The sequence below is a fragment of the Apodemus sylvaticus genome, chromosome X (genome assembly GCF_947179515.1).
Source record: "Apodemus sylvaticus chromosome X, mApoSyl1.1, whole genome shotgun sequence".
In the NCBI taxonomy this organism is placed as follows: Eukaryota; Metazoa; Chordata; class Mammalia; order Rodentia; family Muridae; genus Apodemus; species Apodemus sylvaticus.
In genome coordinates, this window is record NC_067495.1 from 101,403,577 (window position 1) to 101,425,807 (window position 22,231).

Below are 22,231 nucleotides of genomic sequence, written 5' to 3' on the forward strand. Positions count from 1 at the left end.
TTTTATTAAAGACTTATTAGAATCGCATTGCATTTTTAAATGAACTAATTTTTAAATTATTTGACAATAATATTTATTTGCATTGTTTTGGTAATTTAACTAGTTTAGCAAGGTTCTCTGCAGCTGTGTTAAAATTACATTGATTTCAGAATTTCTTTTGCGTTTTTAGAGCATCATTGCACTGTGTAGCCCTGGCTAGCCTAGAGCTCGCCATGTAGCCCAACCAGCCTGCCCTGAAACTCACAGCGAACTGCCTTTTGTTGTCTCCCAAATACTGGGATTAAAGGTGTGCGCCACTACGCAGTTAAGATTTTCTTTTTCATGTGAATGCTAATTTTTAGATCAATTTTGCTTATGTTACATAATAAATTTTATAGTAAACTCATATTTTTCTATGCTCTGGAATAATTTACCTTACATAGAAAGTTTGAGAAAACAAGACTATGAAACCTTTTATGTCTGCTGAGTTCTAATGATGGTGGCTCTTTGCTTATCATTTCTGTTTTGTGTATTCAGGGTCCTTTTTTGCACATTTGAGTTTATTTTGGTGACATATTTTCCAAGAGAGTTATCGATTTTGCCTCAATTTATCTCATTTTATATAATGAACACCTTAATGACTTCCATATCCATCTTTATATATTGCCTTTTGAATTTTTTATCATATTTCTCTGTTGGAGTATGTACTCACGTCAGAACATGCATATGGGCCAGAGCATACATTATGCCATTGTCCTCCATCAGCATGGCTTCCTGCCCTTGAGCTCGGCTCATCAGGCTTGGGGTGTCTTTATCCACTGAGCCATTTTGCTAGTTCATATGTTATACTTTTCTTCTCATTGATGTTTATTTGTGATATTTTTATTACACTAAAAATGTATTTTACTCTTTCAACTAATTAACAAAAATGTTAATAGTCTAACACTATATAGTAACTACACTAAAGTCAAATAGTATTTATATCATAAACACAAGGTTAATTCAACAGTTCAAAATACCAAGAACTAACTTGGCTCTCATGAAATAGAGCTGCAGTAAAAATTGATGTGTAGATTTAAAAAATAAAAAAGAAAACATTTTCTCCTGGGAGAGGGAAACTTAGAGTGAATTCAAAGAGAGTTTCTAAACAGCAATGTTACAGTCTACTTTGTTTTTAATCTTTTTAAAGTTGCGTGTTGTATCGCAAGATGTGAAAATGAGCCTTCAGGAATTGGATGAACTATATGTCATTTTTAAGGTATGGTTGTTCCTCTGTAATGAAAGCTAATCTTTTAGCAGAATTTTATCACAATTACTCTTAAATATTTTTATGTTTTAATGGACATGTTTAAAAGAAATATTTTACTTTTTTCTGATTTAATAATCTTCCTTTTTTATTTGTTTTTGATAGAAAGAGCTGTTTATATCTTGTTATTGGTATTTGAGTTGTCCAGGATTGAAGCATCATGACCCCAGCCTGTCATATTTGGAACAATATCAGATTGACTGCCAGCAATTCAGAGTATTATATCACTTGTTGAGTCCCTGGGCACATTCTGCAAACAGAGACTCACTAGCTTTATGGACATTCAGATTGTTGGATGAGAACTCTGATTGCCTTATAAACTTCAAAGAATTCTCCTCTGCAATTGGTAGGCTGATGCCCTTTAAATTTCTAAATCAATATCTTCCCTACCTCCCAAAAATGTTGTATACTGCTGCCTATTACTGCTAGTTTAGACAGATGTTTCACTCTGGATTACATTATCTTCAGGTTTAGTAATTTTGGGGCTTTTGACATGTTAGTTGCTAAATCTATGAATAAACCTTTTTGTGGTTTTTTTTTATTTCTTGTACATTGGTGTTTTGCCTGCATATATGTCTGTATGAGGGTGTTAGATCCTCAGAAACTGGAGCTCTCCTCAGACAATTGTGAGCTGTGATGTGGATGCTGGAAATTGAACCTGGGTCCTGTAGAAAAGCAGCCAGTACTCTTAACTACTGTGCCATCTCTCCAGCCCCACATATTGATCTCTTTTTGCCCAAACCTCTCAAAAGAAGCAAGCTGTTCATTGTGAAAATGTTAATGCTTTAAAAGGCAGGAAGAGAATGTCCTGGATTTTTCCACACCAGATATATAGATGCAAAGAAAGGATTTCTCCTCAGGTAAAAATCTATCCATATAGCTTAGATAAATAACACAGAAATAGTAAATGAATGAGTTGTGCCTATAGTTGATATGTTGTAAATTTTGTTTCTTTGGTTGCCATATCCTCCCAGCAATGATTTTTTTTTCATGGGTTATCTTGAAGAGTTCTTTCCACAGATGAATTGTAAACCCTCATTCAAAGTAAAAGGCAAATACAAGGTTGGGCGAAAGGAGCTACTGAAGTGAGCATGTTATGTCCCTGGTGGAGTGTTTGTGCTTCCATGCTCTGAAGAGAAGAGTCTAACTGATTGATTTGTTTGTTTAACTGTTATCTTAAGAAACACAATGTTTTGGATCGTAATTCTTAGCTGCTTTTCTATACCAGATATCTTTAATCATTTGGTTCAAATCAGTTGAATATTTAGATAACACGATTTTTCTGATTGAATTGTATTGAACAGATATAATGTACAATGGAAGTTTTACTGAGAAGCTCAAGCTGCTTTTTAAGCTGCATATTCCTCCAGGTAAGAATTTAACTGTCTTTAAGGATGTACAGTAAGAGCTCATTCCATTGTAACAGGCATCATTACACAGCTAATTCTATTTAAAAATAATTTTCCATTTGACACAAGATTATTGTTTCATTATAACCCTCAAGTAGTAGCATAAGTATTTTTATTGGTGTATATATAGATATGGATGGAATAAAATCTGTGGGAGAGATTCAATATAACAGGGGGATCCTCAGTTTCCTATTAGGCACTTATTTATATATGTATGTATAAATGTGCATGGTTGGATATAGGATCTCAATATGTATCCTAAGCTGACCTCAGCCTCAGAAGTGCAAGAATGGTCTGTGCCATCATGTCCAGCTAACTGTATCTTAAATGGTAGCTTGTATAAGAAATTATGTATCATTGAAATATTGGGCCAGTGGTGAATTTCTGCTATCATTGTCATTAGGATAGAGAGTCACTGTAGGCAGAATACCAAACTTGCACATGATGCAAATTATTCAGAGAATAGGACCAGATGACAGGTATAGTAAATCCTTACAAAAAGAAGCAGAACAAAAGCTATGGTATTGAGCATATGCTATGTCATGTTATTCATTTCATACACAATGTGAGCCTTAGCTCCATATGCATAACCACATACATTATAAAACATATTTGTATGCACTCTCTTATTTTAGCCTCACAGTCTCTGAAAAATTATGTCATCCTTCCAATTTTTACAAAAAGGAAGCTGACAGTTGGGAAGATTCAAGTATGTGGCAAATATCACATAGTTGATATGACTCCAAAGCTCTTTGCTCCATCCTACTGGACTTCCTCCAAGTGACCACGCCCTTTCAGTTCTCATAGAGTTCTTTCCACTGACCTAAGAAAATTACTTTCCAATGTATCCCTACTCTAAAAAAAATTATTGCAAAAAGTAGCTTGGGTTGGGTAATTTATAAAATCAAATAGCACCTCATAATTTGTCTAATGCTCTTCCTGGCTTCCTTTTAAAGCTTTTTAAAGGCTTTTCATGTTATCAAGGAATTGTTGTTTAGCAGACAAAACAAGTTAAAAGCATCTTTACCCTTCAAACACTTGAATCACAAATGCAATGTTAAAAATAAAAGATAAACTGTATAATAACTGAATTATAAGAATAATTTCTGTTCTTACATTAGGTTACCATTTGAAGGTTTAATTTTTCCATTTCATGTATTTTTGTAGAGGGATTAAAAGTAGGAATATTAAATAGAATAAAGTATAAAATAGGAAATATGGTTCTGTTAAGTAACAGGTGGTAAGCAAAGTAAGGCACTCTGCTTTGTGTTTCCTTATTAGTGCAGGAGGTTTAAACATGCCGAGATTCCAGGTTCAGATATAACCCAAATGCCAGATTTTCTTTTTTCAATGTGTAACGACTCTCAGAAATTTACTTTAAAAAGCACAAAAAGTGGGCTACCCCTGCTCTAGTGGATGCCCCTTAGCATCAAATGGACTCAGTGGGTTGTATAAAAGAGCCCATGAAATTAGAAGGGCATAGTTGTAGTGAAAGAGGGAACATTGCAGGAGAGGAAATGGGGAGATGGCTTTGATCAGCTATGGTATACGAATATATGACGTTCTCCACCAATAAAAAAGAAAAGCACACATAGGAGAGAGCGGAGACTGCAAGGTGATCAAATGCTTATTTGGCATTTTACAGCAGAGCAGAGCAATATTACTTCCACCCACGTCACCTAATTCCTACTCTTTAACTTGTCTGGGCAGTAAGAACTACTTTCCTGTCTTTTGTTGCTAGTAAATGTGATTTGGGTTATATGTTTTCAGCTTATACTGAAGTGATGTCTAAGACGTCTTCAAAGGGCGACGAGCTTTCAACAGAAGAATTACTTTATTTCAGTCAGCTCCAGGGTAAATATTTGTTTGACCTTTTAACAGAATCTGGGTTGTTTCTGAGTTGGATCATGCTGTACTTCCTAGACCAGTCTCAGACTCTTGGCTTCCAGTCATCCTTCTGCCTCAGTCTCCCAGGTAGATGGGACTAAGGACGTCTCGATGATGGCTTCACTTGTGGAGATCTTCCTGACTTGGAGCCACTGCACTTTCACTTTTTGATACCACAATAGCAGTTAGCAAAGCCTCGAACTATTTGACTCATCAGGCCATATTTAACAATTTCAATACGTTTTGAAATTTCTTATGAAAGCATTTAAAAGACAGGATATATAATACATATATTGCATTGAATTTTATTAAAGAAATCTCTATGCTATATCAGATCATGTTTGTGCTTTGATTAAGGACAATGAAGCCAATCAGATCTTTGATGGTTTACAAGCCATAGCTCTTATTTAAAGCTATAGGGATGAATGTGCTTTCTCACATAACTTGTAAGTGATACACACTGTGTCATTTGATTTATTTTCATAACTATCAATGGTCTTATAGAGAAAATTTATGTGTGTATGTGTCTATTTGCTCCTATATATAAAGTATTACAAAAACCTCAAATATTATCTATTTAAATCTTCCAGTGTTATATATAAAAGCACTGAGTACAGAAACAAGTGAGTTGTATAGGGTTTCACAATGAGTTATTACCATATTTGGGATTTGTGGCTTGTTCTTCAGACTCCCATTATGTAAGGAGCCTTCCTCCCACTAATAAAAATAATACAACTTAATTTGAAAACAGTCAAATAAAGAAGCTATCACTCAGAAACAAGTATTAAATTTGGTTTATTATCCTCTATGATGTTTTTAATATTAATATACAGTGTTCTTTTACTATGAATGTTTTTAATACTTTGCATTCTAATGTTAGGAGGTCAGGTTACATAAGTGCTTTGGTGGGTAAGAAAACTAAGTGTCTTTAAGTCTTTGTGCAAAATAGTACCTAACTTTTAAAAGATACCTGTTAAACAGTTTACAGTATTCACTTGCCCTCTTTTCCCTTTAGTTTCTAAGCCTGCAGATGAGAAGGAAACAGAGTCGGGAAGAAATAGCCCTGAAAAAGGTATTACAATAACAATGTAGGCATATCATTCAATTTATTAAATTATTCATTCTATAAGTAGGGATAGCTGTAAAGGGCGGAGATAGAGTTCTTTAAAGGCTGTATCTCCTTTTATGAAAGTTTTTTTTTTAATGTGGCTGAACATTTATTATGGGATGCATTACTTCTTTTTTTTCATTTTTTTTAATTTATTGATATATTTATTTACATTTCAAATGATTTCCCCTTTTCTGAACCCCCATTTATCTATTATTATATGTAAGTACACTGTAACTGTCTTCAGACACTCCAGAAGAGGGCGTCAGATCTCATTATGGATGTTTGTGAGCCACCATGTGGTTGCTGGGATTTAAACTCAGGACCTTCGGAAGAGCAGTCACTGCTCTTAACCGTTGAGTCATGTCTCCAGCCCCCACAATGAAGGTTTTCGATACATCATATTAATATAACAATTTATTATTTCTTCTTGTGGTATTTCCATCTCAGAAGTTACAAAAATTTAACACTAAGTGATCCACATATTCATTTTTATTATTTTAAATATTCTATTTTTTAGAGATTTATTTATTTATTATATGTAAGTACACTGTAGCTGTCTTGAGACACTCCAGAAGGAGTCAGATCTCATTACATATGGTTGTGAGCCACTATGTGGTTGCAGGGAATTAAACTCAGGACCTCTGGGAGAGCAGTCAGTGCTCTTAACCACTGAGCCATCTCTATGGCTCCCTAAAGATTTTATTTTAATTACAAAGTAATAGATAATATTTGTGGCTGGAATTCAGATAACATGTAGTCTTTCTTACCCCCAGATAAACATAACCAGAAGTAAAGGCTGTAATAATTTTGGCTATATCCTTTTCAGACTTGTTTCTTTTTATACATAAACATGTAGACATCTTTCTTTTTAAAATATCCATAAACAGTTTTCTACTGGGTGCTATTTTCTTATTTTGTAATTTTCCATGTCTATTCATTTGATCTTCCTTTTGACTTTTAATGGGAACAGAACATTTCACAATTTAATTGTAAGACTTTTTTTCAATCACTGCCTCAATACTGATGGACATTTAATATATTTTCAATTATTTTCATTGCAAACTATGATGCCAAACAATTAACATATACATTTCAGGATAATATAAGAGATATTTCTTTAAAATCAGATACATACAGAGAAGTATAAGAATATTGAATAAAGTAGTATGTGCACTTGATATTTTAATAGAGACTATGGCATTACTCATTTAAAGCTCATCATTCTTCATTTTAAAACATTAATTAAATATAATTCCAGAAGATCTAGTTGAACATAACACTTCCACTATTTTACCCAGCTTTCAAGAAGATTTAAATGAGAATTTAAAGGTCACAGAAATATCATCTTAACTGAACCCTTTAAACAAATGAATCAATAAGCAGTGTTTTTCAATTCTTGAAAAAGAGCTACCATTAATGACTTTCATATGTACATATGAAGAACTGGATATAGGGTGTATAGCTACATGAAATTTATCTTGGGATCAAAGTATGCTGTTTTAATCTAAATACATCATTTTTCGTCTTTGCTCATATTTTTTTTTTTGCTATTTCCCAAGTTTCCCAAAGAAAAATTTTGCTCTAAATCAGTGATTCTCAACCTTTCTAATTGTGGTGACTTGAAAATGCTTGTCCCATAAGAAATTGCACTATTAAAATGTATGGCCTTATTGGAGGAGTCCTTGTGATATTTTGGTGAAGAATGTGACAGCTTTTTGCCCTTGTCTAAAAAGTCTGCCTGTGGCTAAAGAGATTTAGATTAATTCCATTGACAAAGGAAGTCTCAAAAAGCTTAGCATTGACTCTGCCCTATGGGTCACTCTTTTTTTTTTTTATTCTATATATTCTTTATTTATATTTCAAATGATTTTCCCTTTCCTGGATCCCCCCTCCCCCAAAGTCCCATAAGCCCACTTCCCTCCCCCTGTTCCCCAATCCACCTCTTCCCACTTCCCTGTACTGGTATTCCCCTACACTGCTGCACTGAGCTTTTCCAGGACCGGGGGCCACTCCTTTCTTCTTGGGCACCATTTGATATGTGCATTATGTCTTGGGTATTCCAAGTTTCTAGGCTAAATATCTGTTTATCAGTGAGTGCATACCATGAGTGTTCTTTTGAGACTGGGTTACCTCACTTAGGATGATGTTCTCCAGTTCCATCCGTTTGTCTAAGAATTTTATGAATTTATTGTTTCTAATGTCTGAATAGTACTCCATTGTGTATATATACCACATTTTCTGTATCCATTCCTCCACTGAGGGACATCTGGGTTCTTTCCAGCTTCTGGCTATTATAAATAGGGCTGCTATGAACATAGTGGAGCATATATCCTTATTACATGCTGGGGAATCCTTTGGGTATATACCCAGGAGTAGTATAGCAGGATGCTCTGGAAGTATCATTCCCAGTTTTCTGAGGAACCACCAGACTGATTTCCAGAGTGGTAGTACCAGCTTGCAACCCCACCAGCAGTGGAGGAGTGTTCCTCTTTCTCCACATCCAGCACCTGTTTTCTCCTGACTTTTTGATCTTAGCCATTCTGACTGGTATGTGGTAAAATCTCAGGGTTGATTTGCATTTCCCTGATGACTAAGGATGTTGAACACTTCTTTAGGTGCTTCTCAGCCATTCGATATTCTTCAGGTGAAAATTCTTTGTTTGGCTCTGTACCCCATTTTTAAGGGGGATATTTGGCTCTCTGGAGTCTATGTTCTTGAGTTCTTTGTATATCTTGGATATAAGCCCTCTGTCATATGTAGTATTGGTAAAGATCTTTTCCCAATTTGTTGGTTGCCATTTTGTCCTTTTGGCAATGTCCTTTACCTTACAGAAACTTTGCAGTTTTATGAGGTCCTATTTGTCAATTCTTGATCTTAGAGCATAAGCTATTGGTGTTCTGCTGAGAAAAATTTCCCCTGTGCCCATGTCCTCAAGGGTCTTCCCCAGTTTCTTTTCTATTAGTTTCAGTGTATCTGGTCTTATGTTGAGGTTCTTGATCCACTTGGACTTGAGCTTAGTACAAGGAGATAAGAATGGATCAATTTGCATTCTTTTGCAGGCTGACCTCCAATTGAACCAGCACCATTTGTTGAAGAGGCTATCTTTTTTCCACTGGATGTTTTCCCGCTCGTTTATCAAAGATCAAGTGACCATAATTCTGTGGGTTCATTTCTGGATCTTCAATTCTATTCCATTGATCTACTTGCCTGTCACTGTACCATTACCATGCAGTTTTTAACACATTTGCTCTGTAGTACTGATTGAGGTCGGGGATACTGATTCCCCCAGAAGTTCTTTTACTGTTGAGAACAGTTTTAGCAATCCTGGGTTTTTTGTTATTCCAGATGAATTTGAGAATTGCTCTTTCTAAGTCTATGAAGAATTGAGTTGGGATTTTGATGGTGATTGCATTGAATCTGTAGATTGCTTTTGGCAAGATGGCCATTTTTACTATATTAATCCTGCCAATCCAAGAGCAAGGAAGATTTTTCCATCTTCTGAGGTCTTCTTCAATTTCTTTCTTCAGAGACTTGAAGTTCCTGTCATACAGATCTTTCACATATTTGGTTAGAGTCACCCCAAGGTACTTTATATTGTTTGTGGCTATTGTGAAGGGTGTCATTTCCCTAATTTCTTTCTCAATCTTTTTATCCTTTGAGTGTAGGAAGGCTACTGATTTGCTTGAGTTAATTTTATAACCAGCCACCTTGCTGAAGTTGTTTATCAGCTGTAGGAGTTCTCTGGTGGAGTTTTTTTTGGGTCATTTAAGTATACTATCATATCATCTGCAAATAGTGATAGTTTGAACACTTCCTTTCCAATTTGTATCCCTTTGACCTCCTTATGTTGTCTAATTGCTCTAGCTAGAACTTCAAGTACCATATTGAATAAATATGGAGAAAGAGAGCAGCCTTGTCTAGTCCCTGATTTTAGTGGGATTGCTTCAAGTTTCTCTCCATTTAGTTTGATGTTGGCTACTGGTTTGCTGTATATTGCTTTTACTATGTTTAGGTATGGGCCTTGAATTCCTGTTCTTTCCAAGACTTTTATCATGAAAGAATGCTGAATTTTGTCAAATGCTTTTTCAGCATCTAATGAAATGACCATGTGGTTTTTTTTCTTTGAGTTTGTTTATGTAGTGGATTACATTGATAGATATCCATATATTGAACCATCCCTGCATCCCTGGGATGAAGCCTGGTGAATGATTATTTTGATGTACTCTTGGATTCGGTTGGCAAGAATTTTATTAAGGATTTTTGCATAGATATTCATAAGGGAAATTGGTCTAACGTTCTCTTTTTTTGTTGGATCTTTGTGTGGTTTTGGTATCAGTGAAATTGTGGCTTCATAGAACGAGTTGGATAATGTTCCTTCTGTTTCTATTTTGTGGAATAGTTTGAAGAGTATTGGCATTAGGTCTCCTTTGAATGTCTGATAGAATTCTGCACTAAAGCCATCTGGTCCTGTGCTTTTTTTGGTTGGGAGACTGTCAATGACCACTTCTACTTCTTTAGGGGTTATGGGTGCGTTTAGATGGTCTATCTGATCCTGATTAAATTTTGGTAATTGGTATCTGTCTAGGAAATTGTTCATTTCATCCAGATTTTCCAGTTTTCTTCAGTATAAGCTTTTATAGTAGGATATGATAGTTTTTTTGGATTTCCTCCGTTTCTGTTGTTATATCTCCCTTTTCATTTCTGATTTTGTTAATTTGGGTACTGTCTCTGTGCCCTCTGGTTAGGCTGGCTAAAGGTTTATCTATCTTGTTGATTTTCTTAAAGAACCAGCTCCTACTTTTGTTGATTCTTTGTATAGTTCTTTTTGTTTCAATTTCGTTGATTTCAGCCCTGAGTTTCATGATTTCCTGCCTTCTACTCCTCTTGAGTGTGTTAGCTTCTTTTTGTTCTAAAGCTTTCATGTGTTCTGTTAATCTGCTAGTGTATGCTCTCTCCAGCTTCTTTTTGGAGGCACTCAGGGCTATGAGTTTTCCTCTTAGCACTGCTTTCATTGTGTCCCATAAATTTGGATATGTTGTGCCTTCATTTTCATTAAGTTCTAAAAAGGTTTTGATTTCTTTCCTTATTTCTTCCTTGACCAAGTTATCATTGAGTAGAGAATTGTTAAGCTTCCATGTGTATGTGGGCTTTTTGTTGTTTTTGTTGCTATTGAAGATGACCTTTATTCCATAGTGATCTGATAGGAGGCATGGAATTAGTTTGATCATCTTATATCTGTTGAGGTCTGCTTTGTGACCAATTATATGCTCAGTTTTGGAGAAGGTACCATGCGGTGCTGAGAAGAAGGTATATCCTTTTGATTTAGGATGAAATGTTCTATAGATATCTATTAAGTCCATTTGGTCCAAAACTTCTGTTAGTTTCACTGTGACTCTGTTTAGTTTGAGTTTCCCTGATCTGTCCATTGGAGAAAGTGGGGTGTTTAAGTCCCCCACAATTATTGTGTGGGGTGCAATGTATGCTTTAATTTAATTTAATGTAATTTAATTTAATGTAAGGTTTCCATTATGAATGCAGGTGCCCTTGTATTTGGGGCATAGATGTTCAAAACTGAGAGTTCTTACTGGTAGATTTTTCCTTTGATGAGTATAAAGTGGCCTTCTGTATCTTTTTTTGATGACTTTTGTTTGAAAGTTGTACTGGCTAGTTTTGTGTGTCAACTTGACACAGGCTCGAGTTATCACAAAGAAAGGAGCTTCAGTTGGGGAAGTGCCTCCATGAGATCCAGCTGTGGGGTATTTTCTCAATTAGTGATCAAGTGGGTGTCAATGTTTTCTATGGTATCTTCTGCACCTGAGATTCTCTCTTCCATTTCTTGTATTCTGTTGTTGATGCTTGGATCCATGACTCCTGACTTCTTTCCTAAGTTTTCTATGTCCCGAGTTGTCTCCCTTTGTGATTTCATTATTGTTTCTACCTCCTTCTTTAGATCCTGGACGGCTTTGTTTAATTCCTTCACCTGTTTTGTTGTGTTTTCCCTTAATTCTTCAAGGGTTTCTCCCTGTTTACTTGTGTTCTCCTGTATTTCTTTAAGGGAGTTATTTATGTCCTTCTTGAAGCCCTCCATGATGCCCATCAGCATCATGACCTGTGATTTTAAATCCAAATCTTGCTTTCTCATGTATTGGGGTATCCAGGACTTGCTGTTGTGGGAGAATTGGGTTCAGATGGTGCCATATTGCCTTGATTTCTGTTGGCACCGTTCCCACGTTTGCCTTTTGCCATCAAGTTATCTCTGGTGTTAGTTTGGCCTGCTGTCATTGGCAGGAGCTTGCGCCTCCTGTATGTGTGCCTGAAGGCTTATCTCAGCAACCTTGGGTGAACTGCTTTCCCCTGGCACAAATTGCTGTGGTACTGCAGAGTTCTTGGGTGCAGGTGGAGTCCTGGTGTGATGTGTCCCAAGTGATCCTCTACTCAGTTGGAACCTGCCTACCAATCTGTTGCACAGTCATAGAAGCAAAGATGCTCGAGACCCACTCTTGTAGTTGTATTTGGGTATGTACCTCTGTGGCCCCGATCAGCTCTGGATGCAGGCTGTTCAGGTGGATCCTCCTCTCATCAGGGCCAGACTCACCTGTGCAGGCTGTCTCTTCCTAGCTGGCCTCTGGGTATATAGCTGGCTTCCTGCACTGCTTGGAGGTGGTGCACTGTGGCCAAGGCTGTTCCTGATCCAGAGGTGGAGACAGGAAGGCTCTTTCCAGAAGCCTCCAGACTGGATCCTCCACTCTACAGAGCTGGACTCACCAGTGCAAGCTGCCTCTTCCTAGCTGGCCTCTGGGTGTATAGTTGGCTTCCTGGACTGGTTGGAGATGGGGTGCTGTGGCCAAGGCTGTTCCAGATCCAGAGGCGGAGACCTATGGGTCACTCTTATGAAGATTATTTTTGATCAAGCATAGCAAGCTTAGAGTAGAAAAATATGAAATATGTGGTTCAAGTATTAAAGGGGCACCAGGAAGTAGAATGGAGCTGAATCCTATATTCAAGGAGATAAAGAGATTCAGGGAGTGACCTTGGAGCAAGATTCCATCGAACTAAGTTTATTGTGTATGTTTTTGCATTTGAACAAGAGATAGTTTTATCATATTAGGTATTATTATGACCTAGATATTGTTTTTGTTTGGACATAAAGAGATATGATTGACAGATTGACAAGGGTTTGATTGTGATGGCTAGTCTCTGTTGTCAACTTGGCATATTTCAAATGAACTACAGTACAGAAATGGAGAGCACACCGGTTATCCAGATTTTGAGGCATAGTGGCCATGTTTATAAAGATCTTGTGAAAATGAATTAAAGTAAAGCTTACATCCAGGAGTGATGAAACATGCCTTTAATACCAGGAAACAGAGAGAAGTAGATCTCAGGTCCAGGAGTGGTGGTTTATGCCTTTAATCCCAGTACTCAGACGATAGAGTCATACAGATCTCTAAGGTGTAATAGAACAAGAGGACTGTGTTCCAGTTCCAGCAAACAGTGAAACTCAGCAGCTTCTACCTGTGGCTCTGGCTTTAAAGTCAAGAGTAGAAGGGGTTACTGGGACAATCGATGTGGTTAGCTGGAGCTAAGAAATTAAAGGTGATTAAAAAGAGGCCAACATCATGGAGGTGAAATCTTCTGGGAAGTGTTTTCTGAGAGCACAAAGAAGCTGTGTTCCAGAGATAGCCAAGGTTGTACCTCATGCTGCAGTTGTACTTGGAAATATGTAAGAATCATCCAGATAGTACTGGTTTTGAAAGCATTAAGGAGTCATGAAGAGCAGCTGAGGCTCGGCACTGTGAGAGGTCAGGGAAGGCCACTGGTGAGAGTGCAACCTCAGTATCAGTTGATGGCCAGGACTGAAAGGGTCATGCAAAGCAGTTGAGTCTTGGCCCCATGAAGAGAGTCTGAGAAGCTGTTGGTGAAGCCTAGTTGTAGCAGAAGACACTAGTGTATCGGAGATTCCAGTTCTATGGGATGATCACAAGAACAGCAGCAGCAGTGGAGTGGATCAACCTGAGCATAGAGTGCTACAGAGGGCAGAGCTGGAGAAAGGACACCAGCCCTTTGGAGGAACTCAGAAGATCATGTGTGGATCACAGACATTGGAACAAGAAGCTGTAACATGAAGTTGCCTTGGAGACTCCATGATGTTCAAATGCCAGAGCTGTGGGCTGTCTCCTGAGAAAGCTGCTAACAGGGAGTGGAACCAGCCCAGGAGAAAGAACTGTGTTGCAGTCAACAAAGATGAAAAGAGTTGTCATTAGTCATCAGGGAAATGCAAATGAAAACAACAATGAGATTCCACCTTACACCAGTCAGAATGGCTAAGATTAAAAACTCAGGAGACAGCAGGTGTTGGCGAGGATGTGGAGAAAGAGGAACACTCCTCCACTGCTGGTGGGGTTGCAAATTGGTACAACCACTCTCAAAATCAGTCTGGCGGTTCCTCAGAAAACTGGGTGTGTCACTTCCGGAGGACCCTGCTATACCACTCCTGGGCATATACCCAGAAGATTCCCCAGCACGTAATAAGGATACGTGCTCCATTATGTTCATAGCAGCCCTATTTATAATAGCCAGAAGCTGGAAAGGACCCGGGTGTCCCTCAACAGAAGAATGGATGCAAAAAATGTGGTATATATACACAATGGAGTACTATTCAGCCATTAGAAACAATGAATTCATGAAATTCTTAGGCAAATGGATGGAGCTGGAGAACATCATACTAAGTGAGGTAACCCAGTCTCAAAAGATCAATCATGGTATGTACTCACTAATAAGTGGATATTAACCTAGAAAACTGGAATACCCAAAACATAATCCACACATCAAATGAGGTACAAGAAGAACGGAGGAGTGGCCCCTGGTTCTGGAAAGACTCAGTGAAGCAGTATAGGGCAAAACCGGAACAGAGAAGTGGGAAGGGGTGGGTAGGAGAACAGGGGAAGGGAAGGGGGCTTATGGGACTTTCGGGGAGTGGGGAGCCAGAAAAGGGGATATCATTTGAAATGTAAATAAAAAATATATCAAATGAAATTTAAAAAAAAAGAAAAGAAAAGATGAAAAGAGTTGGACGTCACGCATTGAGATGCAGAGTTTGAAGTTTTCCCAGCTGGTTTTTGCTCTTGCATTGATCCAGTATTTCCTTACTATAACATTTTGGAATGGTCATGTATAGCCTGTGATGTTGGAACTATGTGATCTGCTTCTTGATTTTGATTTTATAGGAGATTGCATGAACCTTAGAAGAGACTTTAAACTTTATACTTTTAAACATTGTTGAGCTTGTGATTAACTATGGGGACTTTTGAAATTGGACTAAATGTATTTTTCATTATGCTATGGCTAGGGTATGACCCCCATAGACTCATGCTTTGATTAAGCCTATGGAGACCAAAGAATGGAATGTGGTGGTTTGAATCTGATTGTCTCATGAGAAGAGGTACTATTAGGAAGTATGGCCTTATTGGAAGAGGGGTAGGGTAGTCTTGTTAGTGGGCTTGTGTCACTGTGGGAGTTGGCTTTGAGGTCTCCTAGTGCTCAAGCTCCACCCAGTGTGGAATCATAGCCTCCTGTTGCCTATGGAACAGAGTCTCCTCTTGGTTGCCTTCAGATCAAGATGTAAAACTCTTGGCTCCTCCAGCACCAAGTCTGCCTGCACAATTCTGTGCTTCCCACCTCTGAACTGAACCTCCGAACCTGTAAGCCAGCCCCAAGTAAATGTTGCCCTTTCTAAGAGTTGCCTTGCTCATGGTATCTCTTCACAGCAATAAAACCCTAAGACGCTAATGCAGTGACCCTTTAATATAGTTCCTCATGTTGTGGTGACCCCCAACCATAAAATTATTTTTGTTGCTATTACTGTAATGGTTTGAATATGCTTGGCCAAGGAAATGCCACTATTAAGAAGTGTGGCCTTGTTGGAGTAGGTGTGTCACTGTATCTGTGGTCTTTAAGACCCTCATCCTAGCTACTTGGAAGCCAGTATTCTTTTAGTAGCCTTCAGATGAAGATGTTGAACTCTCAGCAACTCCTGAACCATACCAACCTAGATGCTGCCATGCTCCTGCCTTGGACTGAACCTCTGAACCTGTAAGCCAGTCCCAAGTAAATGTTGTCCTTATAACATTTGGTCATGGTATCTGCTGTTCACAGCAGTAAAACCCTAAGACTTCCTAAGTTTAATTTTGCTACTATTATGAGACATAATGTAAATATGTGTTTTCCCATAGTCTTAGGCAACCCCTGTGAAAGGGTTGTTTCACACACACACACACACACACACACACACACACACACACAAAGGGGTCACAACCCACATGTTAAGAATCATTGATATAAATAGAAGTGGAAAATGTATTCTGAAGGCCGGTGAGTAAGATCAAAGCTAAATCCAGATCATGTCCTGAACCAAAAGAGATGGACTCTTTTACCTCAGTGAAGTAGCTTTCAGTTTCAGTTATTCTTTTTGAGATTTGGGGAAATGTTGCAAGCTATTCATTACAAAAAATTCTGTATTTCTTTTATTCAGGCAAAGGAAAAATTGATATTCAAGCCTATTTAAGTCAATGGCAAGATGAGCTTCTCAAAAAAGAAGAAAACATTAAAGATTTGCCAAGAATGAATCAGGTATTCATTTTCCAATTCAATTTTCTAAGTGAAAATTCTTATTTTTTTATTAATGTGAGTGTATGGCACCCATGGTTCAGTCACCAATATCACAAAATGAATAGATATAAAAATAAAATAAGTTACATACAATCACAAAAAGAGTTAAGTAATCTACACGTTATCGTCTTTATATCGTCATGATTTTCAGGAAATCATGAAAGAGGTAAACATTCTTTAAGTTATTTTACACTTTAAACATTTAAGTGTTTTTAGTGTTTCTATAGGAAATCCTGTACATAGGACATATTTCCGGCATTAAAATATATATATTTACCGAGTAGACATTTAGTTGTCTACCAGATGTCAAATCTATTGCTAGTTACTAAGAAATTGCTAAGATAGATTTTACTTTAGTGCCCAATGATAATGTAGTTGACACTGCATAGGCAATACTAAGGACTAGTATAGATATGGTTTAAATTGATCTCTTTTGTATACATTTCCCATATGGTTTTATATTCTTTAGCAAAAGACTGATTGATGCTCTCATACTGAAGTTTCCCAGAACTTTGCAAAAACAAAAACTACCAAATACCTTAGAGTGTCTTAATAGACTTGCCCACTTGATAGTTAAATAAATCCTTTGTAAAATAAGTGTATGATATATTTATTCTTCACCCTTTATAAATGATTGAAGTACATTATAAATGTGCTATAAAAAGGAAGGAGAAAAGCATTTTTACAATATATTTTATGAAACATATTATTTGTGCTTGTTTTATATACATATCAATCTTTAAGGTTAGATGACTGAATTGTAGAACACTTGGATTTGAATAGCTTTTAAGTTGATAAGTATTTTCTAGGAGTATGTAGAATTTTCTCGGGACAGTTAGCAGACTAACTAGCTTTTCCTAACTTTGACCCCATGTCTGCCTTTAAAGACAAGCATATCCAAAGGGATTTCTTAGATTCCTTTCACTACTAGGTAGGTCTCAAAAAGTCATTCTTCCCCAAAATCAAATCACCTTCATTTAGTGTCTAGTGTAGCCTTTTAAGATCAGATGAAGTCTATATCCTTTTCTTAAAATTGGTTGATGAGAATTACATGGAGGAAAATATGGAATTTTGAATAACCAAAATTGCCACTCAACACTAAATAACCCTGGCAAGCCAGTATATTTAGTGCCAATAAACCTGCCAGAAATGTTTGGGTATGATATTCTTTGGGCAATGTGTGAGATGACTTTAGTGGCAGGTTCTTCCATGGGTCATACGTACCTTCCTTGAACAAAGATGTATCATGGATTCAGTTCTATGGTGAAGGTTAATACTATAAATTTTATACAGGATGCTATCCGCTTCTGAGTTCCACTTATATTTGCTAAGTCTAATGTTTAAATATTCTATTTCCAACTTGTGTCTTCTAGTCACAATTTATTCAATTTTCAAAGACCCTGTATAATTTATTTCACGAGGACCCCGAAGAAGAGTCGCTGTATCAAGCCATTGCTATTGTAACCAACCTTCTGCTCAGGATGGAAGAAGTTGGAAGGAAACTCCATAGCCCTGCATCATCAGCCACAGACTCCAGGACAGCCTGTGATTCTAGACCCAGTAAAGAGAATGCAGAAAGCAGTGTAAAGAAAGATCCTTCTTCTCCCAGGGAAGAACAGCAGTGGTCTTTTGCATTTGAGCAGATTCTTGCTTCCCTGTTAAATGAACCAGCCTTGGTGAGGTTTTTTGAGAGACCCTTAGATTTAAAAGCCAAGCTAGAAAATGCGAAAAGCTCCCAGTTAAGGTCTAGAACCAAGATGTAAATCTCTGCTATCATCAGGTTTGCCAGGATTCCTGTACTATCAGCCTGATGCCTGGGAATACTTCTCAGGGATATGTTGCATTACTGATATGTTCCAAGGCAGAAGAAAAAGATACTCAGAAGCACAATGGTTCATTCCTTTGTAATAATTGCACTTTAAAAAATTCTCCCACTCCCTGTCACAAGATAAGCAGCATCAGGGCCACATGCTCAGAGGAACCACCAGAGGGCGCCACCATATCACTATAGTGAGTCAGTCATAAATTTTGCTCTTTCTGAGATTACTGGTGTTTTGAAAAGTGGTAGTTTATTTATTATAATGCTGATATGGCATATTGGTAAGCTCTGTTTTTCAAATCGCCCCAGTCTTTAAAAAAAACACTTTACAAAACTGGCCTTTAGAACTGTAGCCTTAATTATCTAGGAAGTTGCCTTTTAGGGCCCTGATTTCCAAGTTATATAATGGAAAGATTAACTTCTAAAACTTTAATTTTATTCCATACACTAATACATGGTTTTTAAAAGCAACTTCTGCATTCTCTGTTCTTGAGAGATTGAACACTTGGTGGTTAACACTACTAACTCTGTTGCTGATAAAATATAAATCAAGAAGTCTAAATTCTGGACTGATATAAAGAAAAAGAACACCGGATTTAGACTTAAATCAAATAAAGCCAGCATTTGGGGGAAAAAGGTCAGAAGGCAGTTTAGTTGACTATACAGCTCGTTCAGTTAGACCGAGACATAACTCAAAATCCTTGAGTGGCACTGTTTATGACTTTTGTTTCAGAATAGCTTGTGATTGCTTGTGCCCACTTTATATTTTGAATTTTCACCCGTTGTATTTTAATGTATAGTAGGTAGTGTGGAAAAGTTACACTAAGACTGAATTGCTGTATTACTCTGGCAAGCACGTGAAGTATACTTCATGTCATACTTTGTAAGGTACGATGTAGAATTGCCAGCATCTACCTAAAAAGGTTTGACTTAGATGTGCAATTTTTACATACTTTATGCTTCTTCTATGACAGTCCATTGAAATATAGATGGACTTTGATAGCACTTTAAAAAGAACAAAACAAACAAACAAAAAGGAGCAAACCATGTGGACCTGCCCTGTCTTCTTCCCCTTTTGAGGAGTAATTTATGTAGCTGAGGACTTGGGAAATGGGCAGGAACCATCGTGTGGAGCTTCTGTCTTCACACTAGACTTTGATTTGAGCCTCTGACTTGGCTAGAAGGCAAATGATGAAAGGGTAGACCTCCTTCATGGGGACCAAAGTCTCTCTTTCTGGGAAGGAATTGGTGTGGTCAGCCTTCAACAAGAATGTACTGTGACGAAAACCTAGCTGTATTACCATACCACATACTATTTTCAGTGAAGTTAAGCACTTCTCAAATTGTGTCTTTGAAAATTCCTAAGCTGGATTTGGTCTAATGCTGGTAGATTTAAGATTTGATTATGCCGTCTTTTCAAAGAAATGACTACTTAAAAGAGAGTTTAAAACTAAACCTTTCTGCCTCAACTGAAAAATGATTAGCTAAAATATGCCCCAATTTTCAATCGTAGTTAATAGTTTATATGAGAACCATCACACATCTGCCATTATGCAGTGATGGTTAGATTATACAATAGCTCTAGAAAAACATATGGTCTGTGCTTGTATACAAAGACACCGCTGTACACACTTTGTTGAATATTTTGTCAGCTGTATTTACAACAGATACTTTCTTAAGAGAATATGTTAATTAGTTTTTGATATTATTTTAAAGTCAAAATAGTAAAAATGACAGAATATTGTATTTTAGTTTAGATTAATTAAAAATAAATTCTTCAAGAGATTTTTGAGTTTCAGGAAGATTATAAATGAAAGCAAGACAACAATGTATTTTCTGAGTCTACAGGAAAAATACGCAAAACATGTTATAGTTTTATAGCCGCTGCCTTGTTAAGCAAAGGAGTCATTCAGAATATTTTGTTGTGTCAAACTGGACCAGTGCATTATGCCTTTTACATTAAATGTTATAACATGACTTTGTCTTTATAAAACTAAGTATTAAAAATCTATTATATTAAATATTAAAATGTTTACTAAAAAGCCAAATGTTTTATTATGCATTTTACTTACACATAACTGAAATATCACTTGAGTGTGTCCTTTCTACATCAGTTTAGGGTCTAGCTGCAAGAAAACTAGAGTTCATTATCAATTAGTTTAGACAAGAAAGTGTTTATCACTGGGTAAGTAAGCGGCTTGTATCATTATTAGAAGGACTAGCTAATAGTCTTTAATGAAACTTTCTTTTTTTTTTTACTTAATTGAAAAATTTTTTTTACTTGATATAGTCTTTATTTACATTTCAAATGATTTCCCCTTTCCTGGATCCCCTTCTCCGAAAGTCCCATAAGCCCTCTTCCTCCCTCTGCTCCCCAATCAACACCTTCCCACAGCAGTGTATTCCCCTACACTGCTGCACTGAGCCTTTCCAGGACCAAGGACCACTCCTTCCTTCTTCTTGGGCATCATTTGATATGTGGATTGTTTCTTGAATATTCCAAGCTTCTAGACTAATATCTGCTTATCAGTGAGTACATACCATGAGTGTTCTTTTGTGATTGGGTTACCTCACTTAGGATGACATTCTCTAGCTCCACCCACTTGCCTAATAATTTTATGAATTTGTTGTTTGAAATAGCTGAGTAGTATTCCATAGTGTAAATATACCACATTTAATTGGATTTTCAAACACAAGATCCAAGACCATTCCCTTCCCAGACTACCAGGAAAGCTGCTAATTCTTGTATGATTAGTAAACTTCCAGAGTGAAAACACTCCTGCTACCTCCAGAGACATGATTCACTTGCAGATGGGTGCCAAGTTCCTTGCCCCTCAGCACCCAGGCACTCATGACTAAATTGCAGCAGAATAGCTAAACATCTTCACACGCATCTCCAGCAGCAGATGTCAGGAACACAGTGTCTACCTTGCCAGCCAAGAGTCAAGAATCATCAAGGTCCAGAATCATGGTGGTAAAGAAATGGGAGAATTATGCTTTTTCCTTCTGAAGTCCAACAAAGTCCCAGGTGGGCAGTGGTGGCACACGCCTTTAATCCCAGCACTTGGGAGGCAGAGGCAGGTGGATTTCTGAGTTCGAGGCCAGCCTGGTCTACAAAGTGAGTTCCAGGACAGCCAGGGCTACACAGAGAAACACTGTCTCGAAAGAACCAATTCCTAAAAAAAAAAAGTCCCTCATGTCATCCATTTATGTATTCTCTCACAGGCCTTGCCAGCCACAATCAGTTATGTACCTTATAAAACAGCAGGTGATCGATTTTCCAGCATCTTTACCCTTTATAGCCTTGGAACTAAGGAATGGTTAATCAGACATGTGTTCCTAGAATTTCTGAATGATTGGCAAGCCATAGAAAAGGCAGGGATCACAGTTCATTCTGGCAATGGAGGTCTCTGGTTCTGGAGTAGGGGTTAAAGTGATTTTGAATGCCTACAATTTATCCCCCACCATTTTTAATTGGATCCTATTAGTATTTCAGTACTTTCCATTTTGTTTTTTATCAGCTATATTCTGTTTGAGAGCTTGAAGTAGAAATCCAGGTGACATAGATGCCCTGAATCTCTGAAGGCAAGGCAAATTATTCCAGCAACTTCATTCCTAGGCATACAATCAATCATCAGGAAAAGCACATTATGCTACGGTTTCTATTTCTGCCATTAGAACTACATTTTTGCAACCATCTCATCCATCAACAGTCAACCTAATTCCACCCATCTCCCTTTGCAGGTATCACCTTTTTGTGATTAATTCTAAAATTATTTAATTTTTATTTTTAATTATGCGTATATGTGGGGTGAGTACATCCATTTGAGTATAGGTATCTTTGTAGTCCAGAAGGCATCAGAACTCCTGAAACTGGAGTCATGGGCCATTTGTGAGCCACCTGATGCGAGCAGGGAGACCAATTCAATTCCAGTACAAGAGCAACAAAATGTTAATTGCTGAACCATCTTTCTGATTCCTGCTTTGAAGATATGTTTTTAAAGAGGTATTTAGTTTTATTTTATGTGCATGAGTGCTTTTCTATGAATGTG

The 22,231-nt window shown here is 37.3% G+C and overlaps 1 protein-coding gene across 1 annotated transcript in view; it reads left to right on the forward strand.

Moving 5' to 3' along the window:
* Window positions 1-20,227, forward strand: part of Tbc1d8b (TBC1 domain family member 8B) — a 75,634-nt gene extending 55,407 nt beyond the window's left edge. Inside the window, exons 15-21 of the mRNA XM_052171148.1 lie at window positions 1,169-1,237; window positions 1,391-1,631; window positions 2,590-2,655; window positions 4,465-4,548; window positions 5,597-5,653; window positions 16,224-16,321; window positions 17,734-20,227. Coding sequence (XP_052027108.1) covers window positions 1,169-1,237; window positions 1,391-1,631; window positions 2,590-2,655; window positions 4,465-4,548; window positions 5,597-5,653; window positions 16,224-16,321; window positions 17,734-18,123 — 1,005 coding nt within the window. The 3' untranslated portion in view covers window positions 18,124-20,227. The remainder of the gene's footprint in view (window positions 1-1,168; window positions 1,238-1,390; window positions 1,632-2,589; window positions 2,656-4,464; window positions 4,549-5,596; window positions 5,654-16,223; window positions 16,322-17,733) is intronic.
* The last annotated feature ends 2,004 nt before the right edge of the window (window positions 20,228-22,231 follow it).